Here is a 21,984-nt window from a genome sequence, read left to right as displayed (position 1 = left end):
GAATGGTCATAGTAAACTTGGTGACAGATTCTGATCTCAGGTACAATGGTGTAAGTTTGGCAATTTTAATGGATTTACATCAGTGCAACTGCAATAAGAAGCAGGTCCCCAGGCTAAAACTGTGATAATTGATGCATCTTTTAAAAAAAAATATCAGAACACAAATATTCCATAGAGTATGTGGCCAGGACACAGTTTTAGCTCGCATGACTGATAACCCCTGTCTGAACCTTCCACTAAAATTCCAATTAATATAATTGAAGGGTTCAGCATGTTTAATTTTGACAAAGACAGAGTTTAGATTGAGAACCTGTGAACTATAAATTCTAACCTTTGATAGCTGGTCACCTTGGCCTTCTATACCTTGCAGAATTGGAGTGTATTCTGTGTAAAGAGTGGATTTTACTGCTGCAAAGCCTCCACTCCCCACTCCAGGGGAAGGAATCGAAAGGCAAGAATGTTGCTGAATATAAATAGGAATAAAGCACATTATAATTACAAATCTGGCTATCGGATGTACAGCTCTAAACCCTGAAATGATAGGCTGACACTGTCATCGCAGCCCAGACACCAATTACAATTACATCTAACTGAGGCCACTGAGCCAGACAGAGGAGGGGGCTGGATGAAAGAGGCACCTTCTCAGGGATTCATTTCCAAAACTTCCAAGGAATTTCATTCTGCAAATTATCGGTGGATCACCCAAGCTAAATAATTAATGTTTAAATAAGGTGCATGAGATTATTCTTGAGTGGCGGGGAGGGGGAAGTGGGAGGGAAGGATGGAGAAGAAAAAGTGTAAATAGAGGAAGCCTGTTTTATCTGTCACTCAGAGAGAGAAGATATTTGCATTCCTACAAGAAATGTGCCTTTTCCTCCCTTAGGAGGTTGCACAAGGCTTTTTCTGGTCACTCTTTGATCCTGCAGATGTAAATAAGTAAATAAACAGACAGACAGGATGGTGATGGGTCACAGTCCACATCAGAAACTAAACAAAGAAAACATCATCTTCACGAACAAGAGCATATTCTGAAATGTCAGAATGCAAGAGCGCTGTTTTGATCTTATTAAGAGATTTGCCCGTTCCTAAACTCTACACTGAGCTTGCACTGCAAAATCAATTTGTGAGCTCATTACGTAAATCCATATTAAACTATTTAGTCTATATTTAACACTATAACAAGGATATTCAGGGTGAATTAAGTAGATTTTATTTCTAGGTGGCAGAGAGCCAAAGCTTGCCCTTCCTCTTTTAATTCTTTTCTAGGCTCTAATCTTTTGCAACATTAACCAAAAATCTTTTGCATGTAAAAGGAGACAGACTCACTCTCTCTCTCTCTCTCTCTCTCTCTCTCTCTCACACACACACACACACACACACACACACAATGAGAAGAAAAAACTCTGACAGTCTTCTATCATTGGATCTTTAAGTGCTAATCAAATCAATATATAACAGTCTTCAGGGCGATATTGACAACATACTTTTGTTATCTTATGCTAATGTTCCCCATGTCGTCCTGTTACAATAAAGTACATAATTGATGCAGTACAGTCCTCAATCACTATGGAACAAATACCCTGCAATATTAGACCATATATACAGAGCGCACGGGCATTTGTTACATCAGTGGAAGATAAAAAGGCTTTTCAAGCCCATCAAGCCCATTATGGAAGAAGATGTAGCATGCTCATTTTGCAAGGCAGAACTTTGCCATCAATTATATGTTAGTAATAACTACACACCAATGGGCTCCCATGATGAGCGCTATGATGCCACAAAGCGAGGCAGATCTGTTCTGTTGGCTTACTCTATGAGTCGAAGTTAGAAGAAATCTGATGGGCAAATATTGTGATGGGTTTCCCTTGTTAATCCATCAGTATGTGAGAGAAGGGAATATGACTTTCTGGTTAGGAGGAACAAGGGGCATTTCCTGGGAGGTGCTGAAGGAAAAGGTAGAATAGAGCTGGGTGAAAATTTTCTGATACCTTTTTTGATGGAAAATTTTGTTTTTAATTAATTGAAAATGTTTGCTTTCTCTGAAAAATTTCAGTTTTTCACTAGAAAACCAAAAGAAAGAAAATTAAATGTTTTTTACTGTTCAGCAACCCCCAAAAATCAGTTTTGATTTTTTTGACACAAAATTGAAAATTCATGTGGGAATGTTGACGAAGCCAAAAATGTAATTTTCCACAGAACAACAACAAAAATTCTTGACCTGCTCTGATTAAGGGCAACCAGATCTTGGGAGAAAGCTTAGGCTAAGGTTTATTCTTTATAGTTAGGATGGTCTAACACAGCGTTTCTCAGCTAGTTTTCTGGGTTGTCACAGAAGGCAATCATGCGGGTTGTGGGGCATAGAAAATGTTATTACAATCTAAAGCAAAGAAAAAATATTTTTCAAGAATAACTGTGGGGATCTAAAACTTTCAAAGTTTGTGAGGTCACACGTAGTAGTTGAAGATGTGCAATCTAGCTATGACCACAGAGGTGACCTCCTCCCCACACAACCTAGCCCTGCAAGGTCAAACCTCTCCACAAATTATATAGGCTTATCTTCATTTTACACTAAATGTAAAAAGATTGCAAAAAGTTTCAACTTTAAATAAACAGACATCAAACTAAAAAGCTTGAAAAAAAAATGGTCTAGTAGATGGGGACTTGGAGAGGAAATCAGGAGACTCAGGGTCAATACCTGCCTCAGTAAAAGGTGGACGTGATATACCTTGTCTTTAGTAAAGTTTTTGATAAGGTCTCCCACAGTATTCTTGCCATCAAGTTAAAGAAGTATGGATTGGAAGAATGGATTATAAGGTGGATAGAAAGCTGGCTAGATCATCACGCTCAACGGGTAGTGATCAGCAGCTCAATGTCTAGTTGGCAGCGGTATCAAGTGGAGTGCCCCAGGAGTCAATTTTATTCAACATCTTCATTAATTAACTGGATGATGGGATGGATTGCACCCTCAGCAAGTTCGTGGATGACACTAAGCTGGGGGGAGAGGGAGATACGCTGGAGGGTAGGGATAGGGTCCAGAGTGACCTAGACAAATTGGAGGATTGGGCCAAATGAAATATGATGAGGTTCAACAAGGATAAGTGCAGAGTCCTGCACTTAGGATGGAAGAATCCCATGCACTGGTACAGGCTGGGGACCGACTGGCTAAGCGGCAGTTCTGCAGAAAAGGACCTGGGGATTACAGTGGACGAGAAGCTGGATATGAGTCAACAGTGTGCCCTTGTTGCCAAGAAGGCTAATGGCATATTGGGCTGCATTAGTAGAAGCCTTGCCAGCAGATCGATGGAAGTGATTATTTTCTATTCAGCACTGGTGAGGCCACATCTGGAGTATTGCGTCCAATTTTGGGACCCCCACTACAGAAAGGATGTGGACAAATTGGAGAGAGTCCAGCAGAGGGCAACAAAAATGATTAGGGGGCTGGAGCACATGATTTACGAGGTGAGGTGGAGGGAACTGGGATTATTTAGTCTGCAGAAGAGAAGAGTGAGGGGGGATTTGACAGCAGCTTTCACTACCTGAAGGAGGGTTCCAAAGAGGATGGAGCTCGGCTGTTCTCAGTGGTGGCAGATGACAGAACAAGGAGCAATGGTCTCAAGTTGCAGTGGGGAAGGTGTAGGTGGGATATTAGGAAAAACTATTTCACTAGGAGGGTGGTGAAGCACTGGAATGGGTTACCTCGGGAAGTGGTGGAATCTCCATCCTTAGAGGTTTTTAAGGCCCGGCTTGACAAAACCCTGGCTGGGATGATTTAGTTGGGGTTGGTCCTGCTTTGAGCAGGGGGTTGGACTAGATGACCTCCTGAGGTCTCTTCCAACCCTGATATTTTATGATTCTATGATACAGCCCAGAGTATCGCCACTAGGTGGTACCGCCAGGCATGGACACTAAAGCCCCACCTCCCGACACCTTGTGCAAATCATTCAGTCTGTGCTGTTAGTCCCCTATCTGTAGAATGGAGATAATACTTTTCCATACCTCAAACGGGTGTTGTGAAGATAAAACCAAATTAATGATTGTGAGGCAGCCAGATATGACATGACAAGAGCTATATAAGTACCTTGTTTCAGAGTAGCAGCCGTGTTAGTCTGTATCTGCAAAAAGAACAGGAGTACTAAGGTGCTACAAGTACTCCTGTTCTATAAGTACCTTGGTATTTTCTCAGTTATGAAAACAGCCAAGCCCCCAGTAAATTTGACTTTATGCAACATGTGGAGACTTTATTTGGATCAGGATGGAAATTCCACTTGCTCACAGCTCCATTTAAATTAAATTCTATCATGTGTTCTCACCTAGTTAGGTAGCTAGTCTAAGCTTTTACTTCATACAAGGGGCATAGGATCTGCTTGCCTTTGCTGGCATCTGTGTAGTTCTCAGCCAACATTATTATTGCAGCAGGGCTGACAATTATACTCTCCCTGATATACATACAGGGCAATCAGAAGTAGAGGGATAGTACAGGCCTCTAGGATTCCCCCACCTACTCATGAGGGAAACTTTTGGACGCTGGTCCCTGATCTCCTATGGCAGACACAGTATTAGGTTCCATAAAGGGACATTTACGCTAATTTGCAGAAGTTCCCCACTTCCTTTAATAACTCTGCTAGTCTTGGTTGCAGAGTTACTTCACAGCTGTTCCACATCCCCCTCTACTCCATCTCCATGGCATGGAACCCCTGATTCACCTTAGATTAACATACCTACATAGATGCCCGGGCAAGGTGTGGAATTAGCCCAATGATAATGATCCTGGGCACCTGTGGAATGCATTTCATTCTCAAATATTAATTCACTCTACCGAGGCTAGATGGTTTCTAAACTTCTGTACCAATCAGTAATATTTTCTTTCATTTTATACCTGATAGGATGGAGCTCAGGTACAGACAATCATATGCTGTGAACAAACGCACCACCAGCTCTAGATCAAGCAGCATCCTAAGTGGGCCACTTGTGTGACTGCATGCTCTCTTTTTCTAAATCTTTTAGCATCAGGGAGCAGAGCCAGCAAGTGAACATTACTGACAAAAAATGCCTAATGATCAGCTTGCTGTTTCCCCACAAACAAAACACGTTCAGATATGTCTAAGCCTTTCTTGCCTTTGAACAAGCAGCAACTCAAAAGAAAGGCTTCCAGCTTTAAATCCTTTCTTCCCTGTTGTGAGGATGACAGGCTAGCACACTAGTTATAAAACCAGTCAGTACTCGGACAGCTTACAATGAATGTGGTGATCTTATTACAACGGGGCTTAGTACTGCAGCTCCATCTAAGCCTCCATTAGAAACTAATATGTTTAGGAGAAAGTGGAGGGTTAACTCTTGGATTAAATTTCCCTGGGTTGACACATGTAAAGTCAGAGCTCCAGTACACATAACTCAAGTCAGCAAAATGATGCGGTAAGCAAATTTGCCTAGCCTAGAAGGAAAGAAGCAATTTGGAGTAAACAGGTCCATCTATCCCAGGTACTTACATGACCCACACCTCTATTACTAGAGTATTTGAGTACCTCACAATCTTTATTGTATTTATCCTCATCACTCCTGTGAGGTAAGGAAATGCTATTATCCCCATTTTACAGTCTGTGGCAGAACAAAGACTCAAACCCTGGTCTCACAAGTCCTATATCAGTGCCCTAACCACTGAGTGATTCTTCCTCTGTAAGGCACTGACTGGGGAATGGAAGAGAATAGCCACATGTGGAGGTGGGAAATCCTCTGGAAAGGCATGGAGCCCATCTTTACAAGGGCCACCGGAGTCCCAGAACAGCAAGAATTCCTGCTTCTGAGCAATTCTTAAACTTTATTTTAAGCCTAAGGAAATTCCTATGCAAAAAGCTGCATCACCCTGGAATTAGGGATTAAATAATCTATCACTTCAGTAAATAAACTCATCAGAGAACACTAGTTAAAAAAAATAAAAAGTCTGGAAATTCCAGATTTAGATTTCTACTTCAGAAACAAAATACACAGTTTATGTTAGACAAAACATCTTAAATGCCTAGCATAATGGCAGACATCTTACAATGAATGTGGTGGGTGAATAAAATATATTACCTCACCTCCCTTGTCTCTCTAATATCCTGGGACCAACATGACTATAACAACTCTGCATGTCTCATAATGGCACTCCAACAGCAACCAGAGACAACTTCATCTACCCATCATAAAAGTTTACCCATTTGTGTCCTGGAAAACATTATTTGCAGTATGGTGCTGAAACGGCAGAGTTAAGGGTGTTTGGATAATCTTTGCACCCTTTCAAATGTTTTAATTTGTTTTTGTAAAGTGTAACTTTATCTTGAAATACCATGGCTTTCAACTATTTGAGTTTGTTCTGAGAAATCTGCAGTGTTCTCTTATGGAATTCTTTCAGTGAAGTAAGTGATAGAATATGTTAATCTTAACTCCAGGTTAGTGAAGTTACTTTACCTGGAGGGATTAAAAATGATCCAGACAAAGCTCTTAAAGGTAGATTTGCTATACTTGCAAGCAGTTTAGAGCTTAGAGTTGCCTCCAATGTGATTTATATGGAAAAGTATATTTCCATTTTGCACCTAGATATCCCTGCCTATTAATTTTACAAATTACTGTGTGGAAGTTGCTTATGCTCCCTAGCCTCCATATATAATCTTTAAACTATAATGTGGTACAAAGGGAAATGCTAGACTTGTTGACAGATTGCTGTAATTGTGCGTGAATCCTTGTTGAACCTACACACTGTATTCCTTCTCCACATTACCACTGACATTTCACATTTTTCTATGTGCCTTTTGTTATTTTCAAGCCCTGGGTACAAATGTCAGGGGACTCAGTTCCACATTTAAGAACTCAAGCTGGCACTAAGGCATACAAAATGGATTTCTAGCTACCTATAGTAAATGTTAACATGGGTATCCTAATGCACCTTATTGATCAAGAAGTCTTTGTGGAGGATAGTTGGAATATAAACGTTCTAGGAGAACTGTGATTGTCAAGAGGGAATCTTGTGCTTTGTTTTAAATTTCCATTCCCCTCAAAATGAGCCCAGCTTCCAAACTTGAATGTGTAAATTGGGGTACTCAAGTTAACATTTACTGTAGGTACCCAGATACTCATTTTATGTACCTTGGTTCCAGTTTGAGTGCTCAAAAGTAGATCTGAGTGCCCTGACATATGCACTTATGCTTGAAAATTGGGATCCAGTCGTGTCACTTCCTACTCTCAAAACAGGTTAGCAGGATAACGACAATCTCCACAATGCCTCCTCTGAAACCTGTACTGGAATCACTGTTTGAGTCACATTCACCTCTACTGAATGTCAATGGAATTTCAATAGCGATGTGTATTAGCCCTTCTCCTTTATCATTTTGTTTTCTTTCTTCTCCTCTTGTTCTTTTTTCCTTTCACTTTACAGTCAGCACCAAATACCCTGCAGAAGCTAACTGTTCTGTTTATGGCTAAAATATGCTGATGCAGCTGGGCTTCCTTTAAGCGCTTAATTATTTGATACCTTGAACAAAAGATGCAATGACTATTACATCTTCACTGTGTACTTGATTTCCTTTGTTTATGAGTAAACATGTGCGTGCATATATCACATATATAATGATTGTCTCTTTGTTCTTCACCTGTAACTTAACGTAAAACTCAAAAAATAACCACATAACATTATATATATATATTGTTTCATCCATGCAATCATAAGTCTGCAGTTCACACAATGGGAAATAAAAGAAACCCATCAACCTTCTCGGTGCACATTACTTTTGAGAATTGCCACATTCAGAGATGAGTGGAAACAGATGGATAACTGTTAGATGCAGGTAGCAGTAAACATCAACAATTTGAATTCCCCAAACTTAACTGACATTATAACCTATTAAGGCTTAGCTAAAACTTGAGTCAGCAAATTCTGGGGATTTTTTCTACAGCGCTAGATCACTACATAATATGCTATATTACTGTAAGTGAAGACATAAAAGCCTGAGGTTGTGCCAAACCTGAATGAGCAACTATTACATGAGCTGTTTGTTAGTATCTGGTCTGTTTGTTAACCCTGGGACAGAATTTTGGGTTTGACTTTTTGATACTCTTAGACTAATATGTGTAAACAAAGGACAAAGACACTGTGATGTTGCTTCTGCCTAGTCAGATGGATTTGTAAGTGCAATGGGAATAGATAAGAGTAGTTAAAGTGTTACTCAGAGCACACTTTAAGATTGCCTCAACCCCTATCTCAAGGCAAAATCAAGCAACCGGTCGGGAGGGGCGAAGGGTCTTGGGGGTGGGGGGGGGGGGAGTATAAAACACTAAAAGACCAAAGAAATGCCCGTCCCTGACCGGAGCACAACCTCATTCCTTACCCCTCCCATGGGGTACAAAAGAGGTGGAATGAAGACCCCAGACCCAAAATGGAACATGACACTAAGTTGTAAAGGGTGGGACTGTGGGCGTGCATTTCAAGTATAATTATGTCTCCTGAGGACACTGGGAAACAAGACTCTGCGGCGTCAGAGTTATAGAATACGTGTTTGCTGGAAACTAACCCCAATAGTCTGACGAAGTGGGTATTCACCCACAAAAGCTTATGCTCCAATACATTTGTTAGTCTATAAGGTGCCACAGGACTCTTTGTTGCTTTTTACAGATCCAGACTAACACGGCTACCCCGCTGATACTTAACCCCAATAAACTTCTCATTGTCTACACTTTGGACGTCTGGCTTCTGCTTTCTGTCCACAAGAACCAGGGGAGAGGGTGAAGGGAAAGCCCTCTAACACTGTTCAAGGAAACATTTGCTTTGCACACAAAAATTCCTCCTTGGGAAATGAGGCTTCCAGGGGTATAACAGTCTAGTCATCCACATAATGCTTGTTAACACCACAACACATTTCTTCTTTTTCAAGGTTGAAATTAAATGAAATGAAAACAAGGCTCTGAATTTATAGTAGGAGTTCCTATATAAAGTGATAATAATTACACTTAATTGTCTGCAAGTAACTAATATGAGACTAGGAAGTACATCATTTTTCATACTCATAGATAGTCAATTCAGTGCTATTACCCTAACAAATTAAATGCTAACCAATCCTGAAGTATTAGGACTAATTGTGCACTTATTCATTCCATCTTGTGATTCTTCTGAAGTTACTATGTAAAGTCAATATACACTAAGGGATATTGTAATTAGCATCACTTAATACAATGTGCTAGCAAAATGCCTTCTAGCTTTCCCCTATTATTTATTACTATTATGTATTATTTATTAAGAAAATAAAAAAAAACATATTCATTAGATTCTGTAGCTGGGTTTAAGAATGAACTATCGATTTAAGAGGAAAACATAACCTTTTTTATAGTTATTTTTAAATTAAACTATTTGTATATAACTTAATAAATAATACTGTCCCTACTAAGCTATAGATAGGAGATTCTCTCTTAAACACTTTACATTTTTAGAATAAAGTTTGTAAAATTCTATTATATTGCTATTGGGCCTTAATGTTTTCATCTTTGTTATCTTCTAAATTGAATTTTCAAAGGGTGTCTAAATGACTAAGGAGCCTAAGTCCTGTCAACTTTCAACTAGAATAAGGTTCCTAAGTGAATTAAGTACCTTTTGAAAATGTTACCCTAAACCCCATTTTCAGAAGTGACTTAGGTATCCAAGTCTCATTGAGAATCAGTGGAACTTTGGCTCCTAGATATATATTTATATGGGCCCATTACTGTTGTATGTGAGAACCTCACAATCTTTAATAACGCCCCTCTAATGTAAGGATGTGCTAATATTCCCATTTTACAGATGGCAAATGGAGGCACAGTGACATTAAGTAACTTGCCCACAGTCACAGAGGAAGCCTGTGACACAGCAAGGACTTGACCTAAGGACTCCCAAAAAGCAAAGCTAGTGCCCCCACCACTGTGCCCCCACCACCAGCTATCCTCATTAAGTCACTTTTGAAAATGGACTCTGGAAATTGCTCCTTGTGATGGCCTGCTACAGCCTGAAGTTGGTAGCCTTCAGCAAGGCACACATCTTCTATCAGGTTTTCAGCACAGATAGTTTTAGACTGTGCTCTGTCACAAGGCAACTTAAATGGAAATGTTTTAAGCCAAAAAGTATTTGGCTAACTAAGCATTTTTGCATGGTTTCATTATAAATTCACAGTCATGATATTATGGAAGGCCGCCATAAAATACATAAACAAAATGTATATTTATCATTATTATTACTGCTTATATGGTGCTTTAAGCTTGAACAGCACTATGTATGCATACTAAACAAGGGCAATCAGCTCTCAGGTCATGATGGGGTCAGGAAGCCATTCCCCATCCCATTTATGGTAGTGTACACCTGGCTATATGCTTTATGTTGTTAGGGATTTTTGGCTTTCCCCTGAAGCTTCAGTTAGTAGCCACTGATGGAAGCAGGATTCCAGGCTTGATGATGACATAGTACATTCTTAATACACCCGCCATTAATTAGTATATGCATTGAGAGAGATGGCCCTAGCTCCCACCTGCCAGAGGTGACCAGTGGTGGTTACACCACACACTCATACAACTCTGCCAAAAAACACCTCTAGAAAAAGTTTGTATTGTCAACATACAATGAGATGGCAAGGCAATAAAACGTATTCTTTTGCAGCATGCACTGCAGCTTATGAGAGCTCTCTTGTAATTCCCACTCCTCCTCCTCCTGTACCACTCTACCTCTGGCTAACTTACAGGAAATAGCATTGTAAACTTTTCTGGTCCCTTTGCACATCACAGATGACAAACTCCAGCTCATTCTTCCTTCCTCTGAGGAAAAATGTGAGGGTTTGTCTGTTAAATGTGTTGGCCTTGAGAAAAATATGGGGAAACTTGAGTATAAGGCTAAAAACAGTGAGAACAGAGTCAATGTAGCATCACTGAGCCCTGCTATCCCACCAGCCTGGGTTCCCCTTACTCTGTGCTGCTGTGACAGGCTTTCAAGCCCCCTTCCTGCACACACACAGGTAGGCACACACAGATCAGCTCTGCATGGGAGAGCTCAGTTAAGGAATTGCCCAGCAGGCAAGTGCACCCCCCCTCTGGAGTGTAAACCCAAAACTGTAGCATCTTGCGCTGCACAGAGAACCATACAGCGTAAGCTCATAAAATTCGCCCTCTCCCTCAATGTGGAGAGAGATATGCAACAGCTTTCTGCCCCATGTATGAGTTCCACATTGGTTTTAGAGACAAAACAAAATAAATTTATTAACTACAAAAGATAGATTTTAAGTGGTTATAAGTGATAGCAAACAGATCAAAGCAGATGACCTTAGTAAATAAACAAAAACCGCAAAGTGAGGTTAACATACTAGATAGGTAGGATATAAATTAGCAAATTCTCACCCTGAATGATAAACAGGCTGGCAGATTCTTAAGGCACAAGCTGCCTTGGCTTTCTCAGGTTTTCATACATCCTTCTAGCCTGGGACCATCACTTCCCACAGTTCAGTCTTTGTTCCTCGGGTGTTTCCAGGTGTGTTGTTGTAGGGAGAGTGAGGTCTCCCCATGATGTCATTTTCCCCCTTTTATATCTTCTCCTCACTTTCTGGAAAGCTCTTTTGCTGTGACCTGGGTCAAACATTGCATAGAACTATCTCTGAGAGGTTTCCATTGTACACAGTTCCTGGGGTAATCCTTGTGCTTGTGTGCATTTCCTCAATAAACCATTAACATTGTTTGACCTTTTTACTGTCATACCTGAAAGGCAGCTTGTGGGTGTTTTCAACCTCACAACATGTTCAGTAATACATACATAGCCAAACTTCATAACTTCACATATGACGATAGCACATACAATCCAACTAGATATTACTGTCTAGCAGATCAAGACTTTTAGACACCTCACAAGGCATACTTTGTATAAGGCATATCCTAATTACATGGCAGTGGTGAATACTGGGGTGTCAGGATGTCACAGTACCCTATACTAAATTACCAAGGGGGCAACAACCAACTGCAGCTGCACCCTCTGCCCCAGCACTGCAACACTAAACCTGGACTAGTTAGGAGGGAAGGCCCAGTGAAGGGGGTAGGGGGCGGCTTGAGAGTGGCAGCTTCTGCCCCACAGGGCTGGGCCTGGCTTCCCACTCCAGATATTGCAACCTAGCGCATGGGTAGGGTAGGGCCCTACCAATTTAACGGCCATGAAAAACGTGTCATGGACCATGAAATCAACCCTCCCCTATGAGATCTAATCTCCCTTGCTGCTGGGATCCCAGGGCTCCTAGCTCCTAGTCTGGCCATGCTGCGGAGGGACAGGAGTTGTCCTTCCCCTACACAGCCACTCTTGGTGGGAAGATCAGACCCACCTCCAGAGGCAGCGCAGAAATGAGGGTTATATAGCCTCCCAGGGGCTTCCACTCCTGGTGGCTGCAGCTGGGGTGGGAGCAGCCCAGGCTCGGGGCTTCTGCCCCCTGCCACTCCTGCTGGGGGTTTGTAGCCCAGCGGGCCAGCTTGCCTTTATTATATTCACTGCTTTGCATTATATTCTGCTTTGCATTATATTCAGCAGTAATGCAAGAACCCTACAGGTCTCTATCCTGTAAGACATTAGCTTCAGCAGGTTAGCATAAGGCTTGAGGCCTATGAACTTTGAACAGATAAATGGCCCAATGGAAAACCCCAAGTATTTGGGGAGATGAAAATAGAATTTAAGGTGACGTTCTGACCACAGGTACATAAGTCAACTACAGAAGTGTCCTGGCAATGAACTGACGTACACAACATGTACATGAGATATATCTAAGGCTAGCCTGTTTGCTTGCCTATGTATCTTTTCTTATATGTTTCTTATTTTCTTATGGGCTTAATTATTTGTTTTATTAGAATAGGTTTATAGGTTTATATTAGACTATATTTTGGCTGTAACGCAAGGGACTTACAGACCACATCCTGTATGTTGAACTAATGCAAAGTTAGCATACACGATTGGGACCTTTCACCTAGATAGATGGTGATGAGCTAAAGCATAAGATCCATATATGGCTGTGACCTTTAACATAAAGGATGTGTTGAAGTACGTTGGCATAGGGGGCTTCCTAAGTTCATACCCTATGAAACTTAACAGGTACACCACAACATGGAAGTTGGAAAGAACCGAAATAACCGTTTGAGACAGAAATAACAAATGTGATACCTAACCACAAAAGGGCCATGGTAACTAATTGACGTTTACGATAATAAGTTGAAATCATTGATATAGTAATCTATAGAAAAAAGACAGTCCAACATTAGTAAGGTGAGGAAATACAAATAAGGAAAAGGGGGAAAATCCCCTACTGAATATGCATAGAACATAGCGGTGTCAGCATAACATATTATAAAAGTGGCATCCCAGCCTAGGGGCGGTAGGAAAAAGAGATGTAGCCCTTGGGAGGTGCCAGAATGATGGCCACTGGTGATGACGGGGAAGGTGATGGTGATGAGGGCTAACATTTCAGGTTGTTCCACAAGGGATGGTCTGAGTATATGGATGTGCAGATGTACATTCTGTAGTATCTCTATCTACTTTACTGAGTTGAGGTGTTTGTGACTGTGCTAAATAAACTATATTTGTAAATATAAAAGAGTTCCGATAGTGTGAGTGTTGCAACTGTGCACATCGGGGTTCTCAACTATATAATAATTGAAATAATACTGGGCCTGACCTTGGGACAAGAACCTGTCAACCCTCAAAATAATAACTGGGGATTCTTAAGTAATCAACATAATTAATACACAATCTAAAGATCGGGCAACAGGCTTCCTCCGCTGCTCCATCTGGGGCAGCCCAGACTCTGGGCTTCCTCCCCTGGCGGCACCTCCCAGGGCTTGGGGTGATCCATTAGGGGCTTCTGCCCTGGGGCTTCTTCCAGGGCTGGGGCACCCATTTTTCCTGGGGGGAGGGGCAAATTGGCAGGGGTCCCTGCCTTAATCTGTCTCTGGCATGGACTAGCAGCTAGGAGCCCCTGGCTGGGGCACTCCCAGCAGCATGGGGGAGATCCTATCCACCTCTGCCTCCAGGAACCTCCTCTAACTGCAGGAAGCTTGGAGGGTATTGCTTTCAGAGCCCAGCACAGAAGTGAGGGTGGCAATCTTGGGACGCCCCTACAAGCTTTGCAACCCCTCTGCCCCCATGATCCCGTTTTGCGTCAGGACCCCAACGGTTACAACATTTCAGATATAAACATCTGAAATTGTGAAATTGAAGTAAAGCTTGCCAAAAGTTTTCTTTATAACCCTCAATGCTCCATAGTCTGTAGTTTGAAACTGCCTCTCCCATTTCCTGTAGCAGTGAATGGACACACAATAACTGATTATTAAAATATTTAGAGTACAGTATATCCTCCCTGTGTAACATAAATAGCCCGTATACTTTCCTGTTGTCTAGTTATTTTATGTAACAGATGATTTTCTTTATCTTTCTGTTTTCAAGTTAGCTACTTCTTATAATGTCTGGAGCTCCCAATGGTAAATAATATTCTCATGCATCCATGGTAAAGTGTATATCCTTAAGTTAAAATTTGGCTAGCAAGGAATTTATTAAAGAAACATGGTTGACAATTATCCATTTATGTGAGTTGATTATTTCAGGATTATATTGGCTAGTTTCTTTATCTGTTCTTGCACACTATGGAGTAAATAATTCTCCTCCCACTGCTTCCTCCCCTCCCCCGCCAAGCTATTTGAAGGATCAATCTGAGTGAAAGTATGAAAATAATTGTTTGCAAGTTCTTTGGGGAGAATTTTCCTCTGGGATCATGTCCATCATATCTGCAGTTATGCATGTCCATCATGTTTCATTTTTTAGACGTACAAATAATGTTTTTTAAGTTCTAAAAATAAATAATTCACTAACAAAAACTTCATTATTAACCATCCTGTTCTTTTTATGAAGTACATACAGGGGGCTTTATTCTATCAAACCTCTAGCAGCAGATCCTACAGATTATAGAAGGTCCACTTTCATTATGGAAAGAAGAGCAATTTCTCCAATATGTATTTCAAAGATGATGAAATGAAAGAAAAAGAACCCTAAACCAAAATTTATTTTCCCAAAGTATCCTATAGTCCAAAGTCCTAGACTTCAATTTGTTGAGTAATCCATGTATTATAGACTATGCATATATCATATTTCTATCTCATACAGTTCATAACATAATGTTAAATACAATGCCTCCATAACTATAATCTCAGCTAAAAGCTATAATTTCAGTTAATTTTCCCAGGAGGCTCCCTTGCTCCCCAATGTCTAACCAATATATATTTAAATAGCATTTAACATCTTATAACCCATCTGGAATTCTAGAAGTAAAGGTTATAATCTGTGTAAACTCACTACCCATTAGCTTGCATTACTCATTTCAGTGTTGTCTAGTTTCAACTCAGCATACCATAGTATTTACACTGAACATAATTTATGGGTCTGAAACAGATCTCACACTGGTTTTATAGTGGACATGGGTGGTGTTATTCCTGGAAACCAGGAGTAACTGCTGTTCAGTCAGGTCAGAATCAGATGAACAAGCTGCATGTTTGTGTAATGACAACAGCAAGATTTGGTATCAGAGCAGGATCATAGTAACTAGAGACAGAAAAGAATCATAAGCTTTTCTGATTTACCCCCTACTAGACATTATACTGGATATCTCCAATAGACTATGTATCAGCCATTGAATAGATGACACTCCTAATTTTAAGTTCATAGGCTGGCCAAGGATATTAGCAACGAACTAAAATGCCAGTACCCATGATTTTGCGAATCTCATGAAGGAGAAATGGTCAGCTATTTATTTTCCCCATAATGTTACTTTAGGGAATAAAAAGAGTATTAATTTATCTAAAGGGCTTTTTGATAAGCCTGACCCTGGCTATCAGAAAAAGAAAACTCTGTTAGCTCTTTTACATGTCTTGGACACTGTTCCCTCAAAATTAATGGTTACAAAAAGGGGTATATAACTATTTTATAAAAGACTATAATTAAACTTCATTAGGCTCTCGTAAATACTCACCAACGGAGAATACTGGATTTAACAGGTCATTGTCTATGCCTTAGCAAGAAGCAGATTGTCATGGTTGCTAGGGGTAACCCTTAGTTTGAGGCCTGTGGACAGGCCAAAACTGAACAGCTGTGCAGTGCAGAGCTCATACTGAGTGTGAAAGATATGGTGACCGTATATTGACTAAATTTAAACAGAGAGGGCTATGTACTTCCCACCATGGTCGGCCCCAGCACTTAATTTGTATTTATAGCTGGCTTCTCTGCCATCTGTGCATGCTGGCCTTCTCAACATCTCAGAGGAATTGGAGTGGCATTGTTTGAAGATCTGATTAAATAGCCAGGAAAAAGTAATCCATCATTTATAAAGGGAAATGGAGACAGTTACAATAGTATCCCGTAGCTCTTTAGGATTTTGTCTTCATTTTCTTTTACTTTCATTCTAATCCAATGCCAAACATAATAAACACTGACCAAAAGTACAGAATTTACTGACAGCATTTGAACATCTACGTGGAAACAGTAATGAATTATCCCATTTCCTTTAGACTGGTCCTACTGAGAAATAAAACTACATTACAGTTCACGATGGCCCCTTTTCTCCAGGGTTGCACCTGTCTAAATATATTCCAGAAGCATGAGCTAAATGCAAGATTCAGCTTTTAAAAAAAAATCAAACCCTTCCCCCCACAAAAAACCCTCTTTTCCCCCCATTATGATGTTTAATCGGGATGAACTTATTTTTCGGTACCATTATATCGTTCTGATCCCAGCTGCCCATCTTAAATATCAGTGGGGTTATGTGCTATGTATAGTTACTGTGCCAAGGTTTTTTCTTTAAGCACCTTCTTATGTTCATGTTTCCCCCAAAGGAAAGGTAGCACTTTTTCTAGCCATTGGTGACTCTGCACAGAAGGAGAGAAATACTCATCTGGCTTGATTCTGCACTATCCGGGTGCAGAGTGCTGAGCGCATAAAGGCCAAGTAAAAAGTGATGAGCCATACAGGGAGCACAAGGGTAGTCTGATCCTGCTGTGCAGACATCCAGTCTATTAATAGCATGAGTCAGGTCTAAGAGGAGAGTTGCACAGTGAAGCGTTTCATTAGCACAATGAGGATGAAAATCGTGCCGCTGTCCAGGGTTCCCATTAAGCAATGTCATTGCGTAGCTGCATCCCCTGGTAGCAGGCACAGTTCACAGTGGGGGATTATTGCACAAGGAAGCTGGCTCGGGGTGCGGGCTGGGAAGTGATCCATGCCTTCCCCAGATGCTGCTGGTGTTTCATTTTGGACATGGGTTGGTCGGAGAAAGAATGAGTGAATGAAGGAGGGATTGGATAGCAAGGGAGAGGGAATGGGAGTGACAAACTGCTAAGAGGTTTAAAATTTGAGCTCAGGCAGTCATTCATTCTGTACTCAGGAACAAACATAGAGAAAGGACATTGGTCCTGTTCCCTTTTCTGTTTACCGTGTGTACTTGTTGAAAGGGAAATGCTATGCCAGGGACTGGAGACTTACAACTACTCAGTGAGGAGCATTGGACCTAGCAGTTAACTTTGGTTGTGCCCACCTGGAGTTACCGCTTGCATTTGCATTACAGTGCATCTACCTGGCATATTACTGCCCACAGGACAAAGGCTTGCAGCATCAAAGCCTTTCAGGAAATCAGTGGTCTTTAACAACACATTACAATGTTATTAGAGTGTTCCATATTACTGGTCTAAAACACTACAGTGGGTGGGTGTGTTACTGAAGTTATGGGCCATTACTGGAGAGCGCTGGTTTTTCAAATAATGGCAGAGTTTAAGTAAAGCTTAACAATTTTAAAATAATTCTGTGCACACTTTTCAAAACAAATTGTATAGCATGGGCTATAAAACAGGTCAAACAAGATGATCAAAGTGGTCCCTTCTGGTTTTAAAATCTATCAACAACTATGAACTACCAATTTTCTACTTTTTCCAGTCCAGGTCAGGGTGTGAACGAACTATGGCTGCATCTACGCTACAAGCTAGGGTGGTGATTCCCAGCTCGCAAAGACATACCTGTGCTAGCTCTCATTGAGCCAGCATACTAAAAATAGTAGCATAGTTATGACCGCATGGGCAGCCACCCCAGATATGTACCTATGGGGTCCAGGTGGGTTTGTACTGGAGGCGTCTAGCCCATGACACTCCTCATCACTTGTCGTACTACCGCAGCTACACTGCTATTTTTAGCACACTAGCTCAGTGAGAGCTAGCGCAAGTATTTCTACAGGGCTGGGAATCACATCCCTAGCTCCAAGTGTAGATGTAGCCTATAGTTCTGAATATTCCACAATTCTACATAATTAACAAATACAGCAGAACCCACTTCAAGTAAACGACTATTCTATAAAACACAGAAAGCACCTTAAAGGCATTTATAAATGTTTTACCTTATCTGGTTTAAAATGAATACATCGTTTTTATGTATTTACAGTTTAATATTCCATAAAGAAACAAACCCCACCAGTATTGTCACAAGAAAGGACAGTTTATAATTCTTGTGAAACTATTCATTTCTGTGCCACAGAAACACACCTTTGTTCCCTTGATGTATAAGAGACACCAGCCTTTCAATCAGGACTCTTTGCTACCCCCGCCATCACAGTGCTAAATTTCACCTACCTTTTCCCCTATGACAAATATTCTGAGTGTTCAATGTGGAGCCATACAGTATTTTATTCTCCATTCCGTATGGACTGTTTCTTCCATCTCCCCCCCCCACACACACACATTCTCCCCCTGGCCCTTTATAATCCCCAGCCTCTTCTCATATTTCAGCAAAATGAACCCAGTGGTTGAAAGGGAAGACAACCTCTTTGATTTTTCATGCTGAGATTCTGACCTCCAGTGTCACTTCTGGGATGCACCTAGCATCTGTAATTGTCCCAGTGACAGAGAGTCTCAAGGTTACACCAAGACAGACATGCGTCTCCCCTAGTGCTAAGAAGGAACACACTGTTATAAGTCAAGCCATCCAGCTAGCTAAATATTTTTTAACATGCCTGAGAATGAAGGCGGTGGGGGGAGAAGGGGGGAATAGTAGGTGCCCAACTAGGATTTATGCTAATTGTATTAATCGCTGATATGATTCTCTGTGTCCTTTGTATCTTACCCGGCTCAGGGATGATTAGCTGGGCACTGATCTGTGCATTCCCAGCATCATTTTCAGCTACACACTGGTAAAAACCTTCATCTGACTTTACGAGGCCCAGAATCCGCAAGTTGCTGCCACCCTAGAGAGACAAAGAGGGGAGAGGGGAAGGGGAGGGAAATAATTAGACAAAACTGTCAAACTGAACATCACTTGCTAAGGAGCTTCAACAATATTTTGTTTGTGAAACAAGAGCAGAGAGTATTAGGAAACCTCAGCCTCCGTTCATATTGTCTTTGACTCCAGTGGATTGTAAGAAAATGCACGTTCATTGGAATCAACTGATTCCTTTTGGTCTCTTTGCACCACTCTGTTACAAGGATGGTGCTTGTGCCCTTATTCACTCGGGTACAGAGGAGGGCCAGCCCAACACCCTATGCAACAGTTAAGCCCCATATTGAAAGCTAGAGTGGGACTTGAGTGGTGAATAGGGCTTTGTGTTGGCTCTTTGCAGCAGGGGAGATATAAAAGAACTTCCAACTTTTGTACTTTGTGTACAAACAACATTCTGAAGGTCAGATCCTACATCATGACATGAGACCCAAAGACCCGCAGCAACAGAAGAGTTACTCAATGTGTGCTGCTGGTGTGCAGGATTTCAGTTTTAGCTGATGCTAGCACAAGCAGAATTAAGTGACGTGGCAAATGTTGACTTCTAAGGGACAATTCTTTGCATAAGAAAAGGCTGCAAGAGAGATTCCCTTGCTATAAATATTTCTTCAGGAAATAAAAATTGAAAGGATAATTCCCCTCCCCATTATAATAATAAGAAAGGGACTTTCCATTCTTTGGCAAGTACATTTATTGCTGTCTGATCCTCCTCATAACAAACAGTGATGCTGCATAAAGTAACACAAACTTGTGATTCCATATAACTGAGTAAATCTTCTCCACAAGAAAAAATATGGTAAAAACCAACCTTTATTCATTGGAAGATGTTTAATTTACAGGAACGTAGTCCATTTTATTGATTAGAATGTGCATTCACCAGGAAATTGGCACTACATATTGCAATCTGATCTATATGAATGAGACATGCTAACCTTCTTATGCCAAAGTCATCAAAAGAAAAATATTATCTCATGGCCTGTGGATATTTTTATCATGCTGTAACAAAAGATAGACATGTTAGGGACGGGATTTTCCGAAGCATTCTGCAGGGTCTCAACTCTGCTCCCATTGAAATCAATGATAAAACTCTCGTTGACTTTCATGAGAGTAGTTAGGCCAATGCTTTTGAAAATTCCTCCATTGATGTTTAACTTTTAATGCCTCACATATAATGCTATTTGTGTAATAAAAGATGGGAATGTGACATGATATCACACTATCAATTATGTGCTTTGGCGACAAAATTGTATACATGACAAATGACCATTATCATTATTTATTTAACTGTGGTGAAAATACTTTGCATTTGAAGAAACTGATGGATCGTCACTGAAAGATCAAGTTCTGCAAATATGTTCTAAAACAGATTTGAAAAAAAATGTAGGGAGGGATGCCAGCTGAATGTCATACCTGTGGCAGAAATATCTGTTTCACTTTTAACTCCAAATGAAATTACACAGGGGAAGAAAATGCTAAGAAGCTGCAAGATCTGCACACGTCTGTGAATTCCAGATGGCATTTGTTAGCTCCATTTTAAGCTATCTACCTTTCTCACTTATGATTACTTAAAATGTGTACAGTAGTGTATCCTTAAAACAGAGGCTTGAGGATATTAAGCCCTGTTTCCCCTTTGTCTGAGTTTATCCCCACTGTTGCATAGTGGCTCACAGCCTATTTTCTCTAGCTAGAAAGGTGTTACCCCTTTGCTCATGCAGATGTGTGAAGTATCACTAACCTCCATTGTAATTGTTGATCCGCTATCTTCAAATTTAAACATATCTATTTTTAAAAGGACAGACTAAGAAGGTGTGCATTTAACAATAAGCACAGTTGATGATTGACCACTGTTGTATTCTTCATCCTCCCACATTCACTTCCTTCCCTTTGTCATCCCTTACTAACTTATGTCTGAAAGTGTAATTTCTTCAGAGCGTGGATTCATCATTTTTTGTCTGTAGTAAAGCATCATACGTGACGCTGATGGCACTTTATCAATAACAGGTGATAAATAATAATAATGTAATTGAAAATGTGACATGAAGTTATGGTCAATGTTCTGTGCTTGAGGAGATCCTTAACAAAAATCTAAACCACTGTTGAACGAAAGAGTAAGGGCCTGATCCAAATCCCAGTGGAATCAGTGGGAAGACTTCAATGGGCTTTGGGTCAGAACCTAATAGAGCACTCTGGTGCCATATCCCCTTTGTCCACCAGGAGGCAAGAGAGATTTGATCTGTTTTGCTTAGATGTTTCCTGCTTCTGCTAAACTAGTTAAAACACTGGTTATGAAAAGAATGAACAAATCAGAAATAAAAACATACTTTAAGTCAAATAGTGAATTTGCAATGACAAAAGTCAGATAATTACCACTATCTGAAAATAATCACTAGGAATGACCACTTCTCCATTCTTGATCCAATCCACGGTAGGGACAGGCTTACCAGAGACAGCACATTCAAACTCAATGTCCATACTTTCATAGGCATAGAGGTTTGAAGGGTGATTTAAAAACCATGGAGGAACTGCAAGGGGAGAGATAAAAACCAAAACAAGTAGTGAGTGGATGTGAATGTAAATTTAGCAACCCAATAATTTCACTAGGCCTGGAAAATATTAGACACAAATAGAAAACATATCTGCAAATCAAATTATTTCTCCAAACCCTCAGTTGTTTTTTTTTTTAA

General features: G+C 40.6%; 1 protein-coding gene across 1 annotated transcript in view; it reads right to left on the bottom strand.

Moving 5' to 3' along the window:
- The window catches only part of DCC (DCC netrin 1 receptor), a 923,941-nt gene that overhangs the window by 331,983 nt on the left and 569,974 nt on the right, over positions 1-21,984 (bottom strand). Inside the window, exons 6-7 of the mRNA XM_065406266.1 lie at positions 21,668-21,822; positions 19,151-19,271 (exon numbers count right to left, since the gene is read on the bottom strand). Of these exons, the coding sequence (XP_065262338.1) occupies positions 19,151-19,271; positions 21,668-21,822 (276 nt within the window). The remainder of the gene's footprint in view (positions 1-19,150; positions 19,272-21,667; positions 21,823-21,984) is intronic.

This window comes from Emys orbicularis, chromosome 6 (genome assembly GCF_028017835.1).
Source record: "Emys orbicularis isolate rEmyOrb1 chromosome 6, rEmyOrb1.hap1, whole genome shotgun sequence".
Classification (NCBI taxonomy): domain Eukaryota; kingdom Metazoa; phylum Chordata; order Testudines; family Emydidae; genus Emys; species Emys orbicularis.
This window is presented reverse-complemented; position numbering and strand designations above follow the sequence as displayed.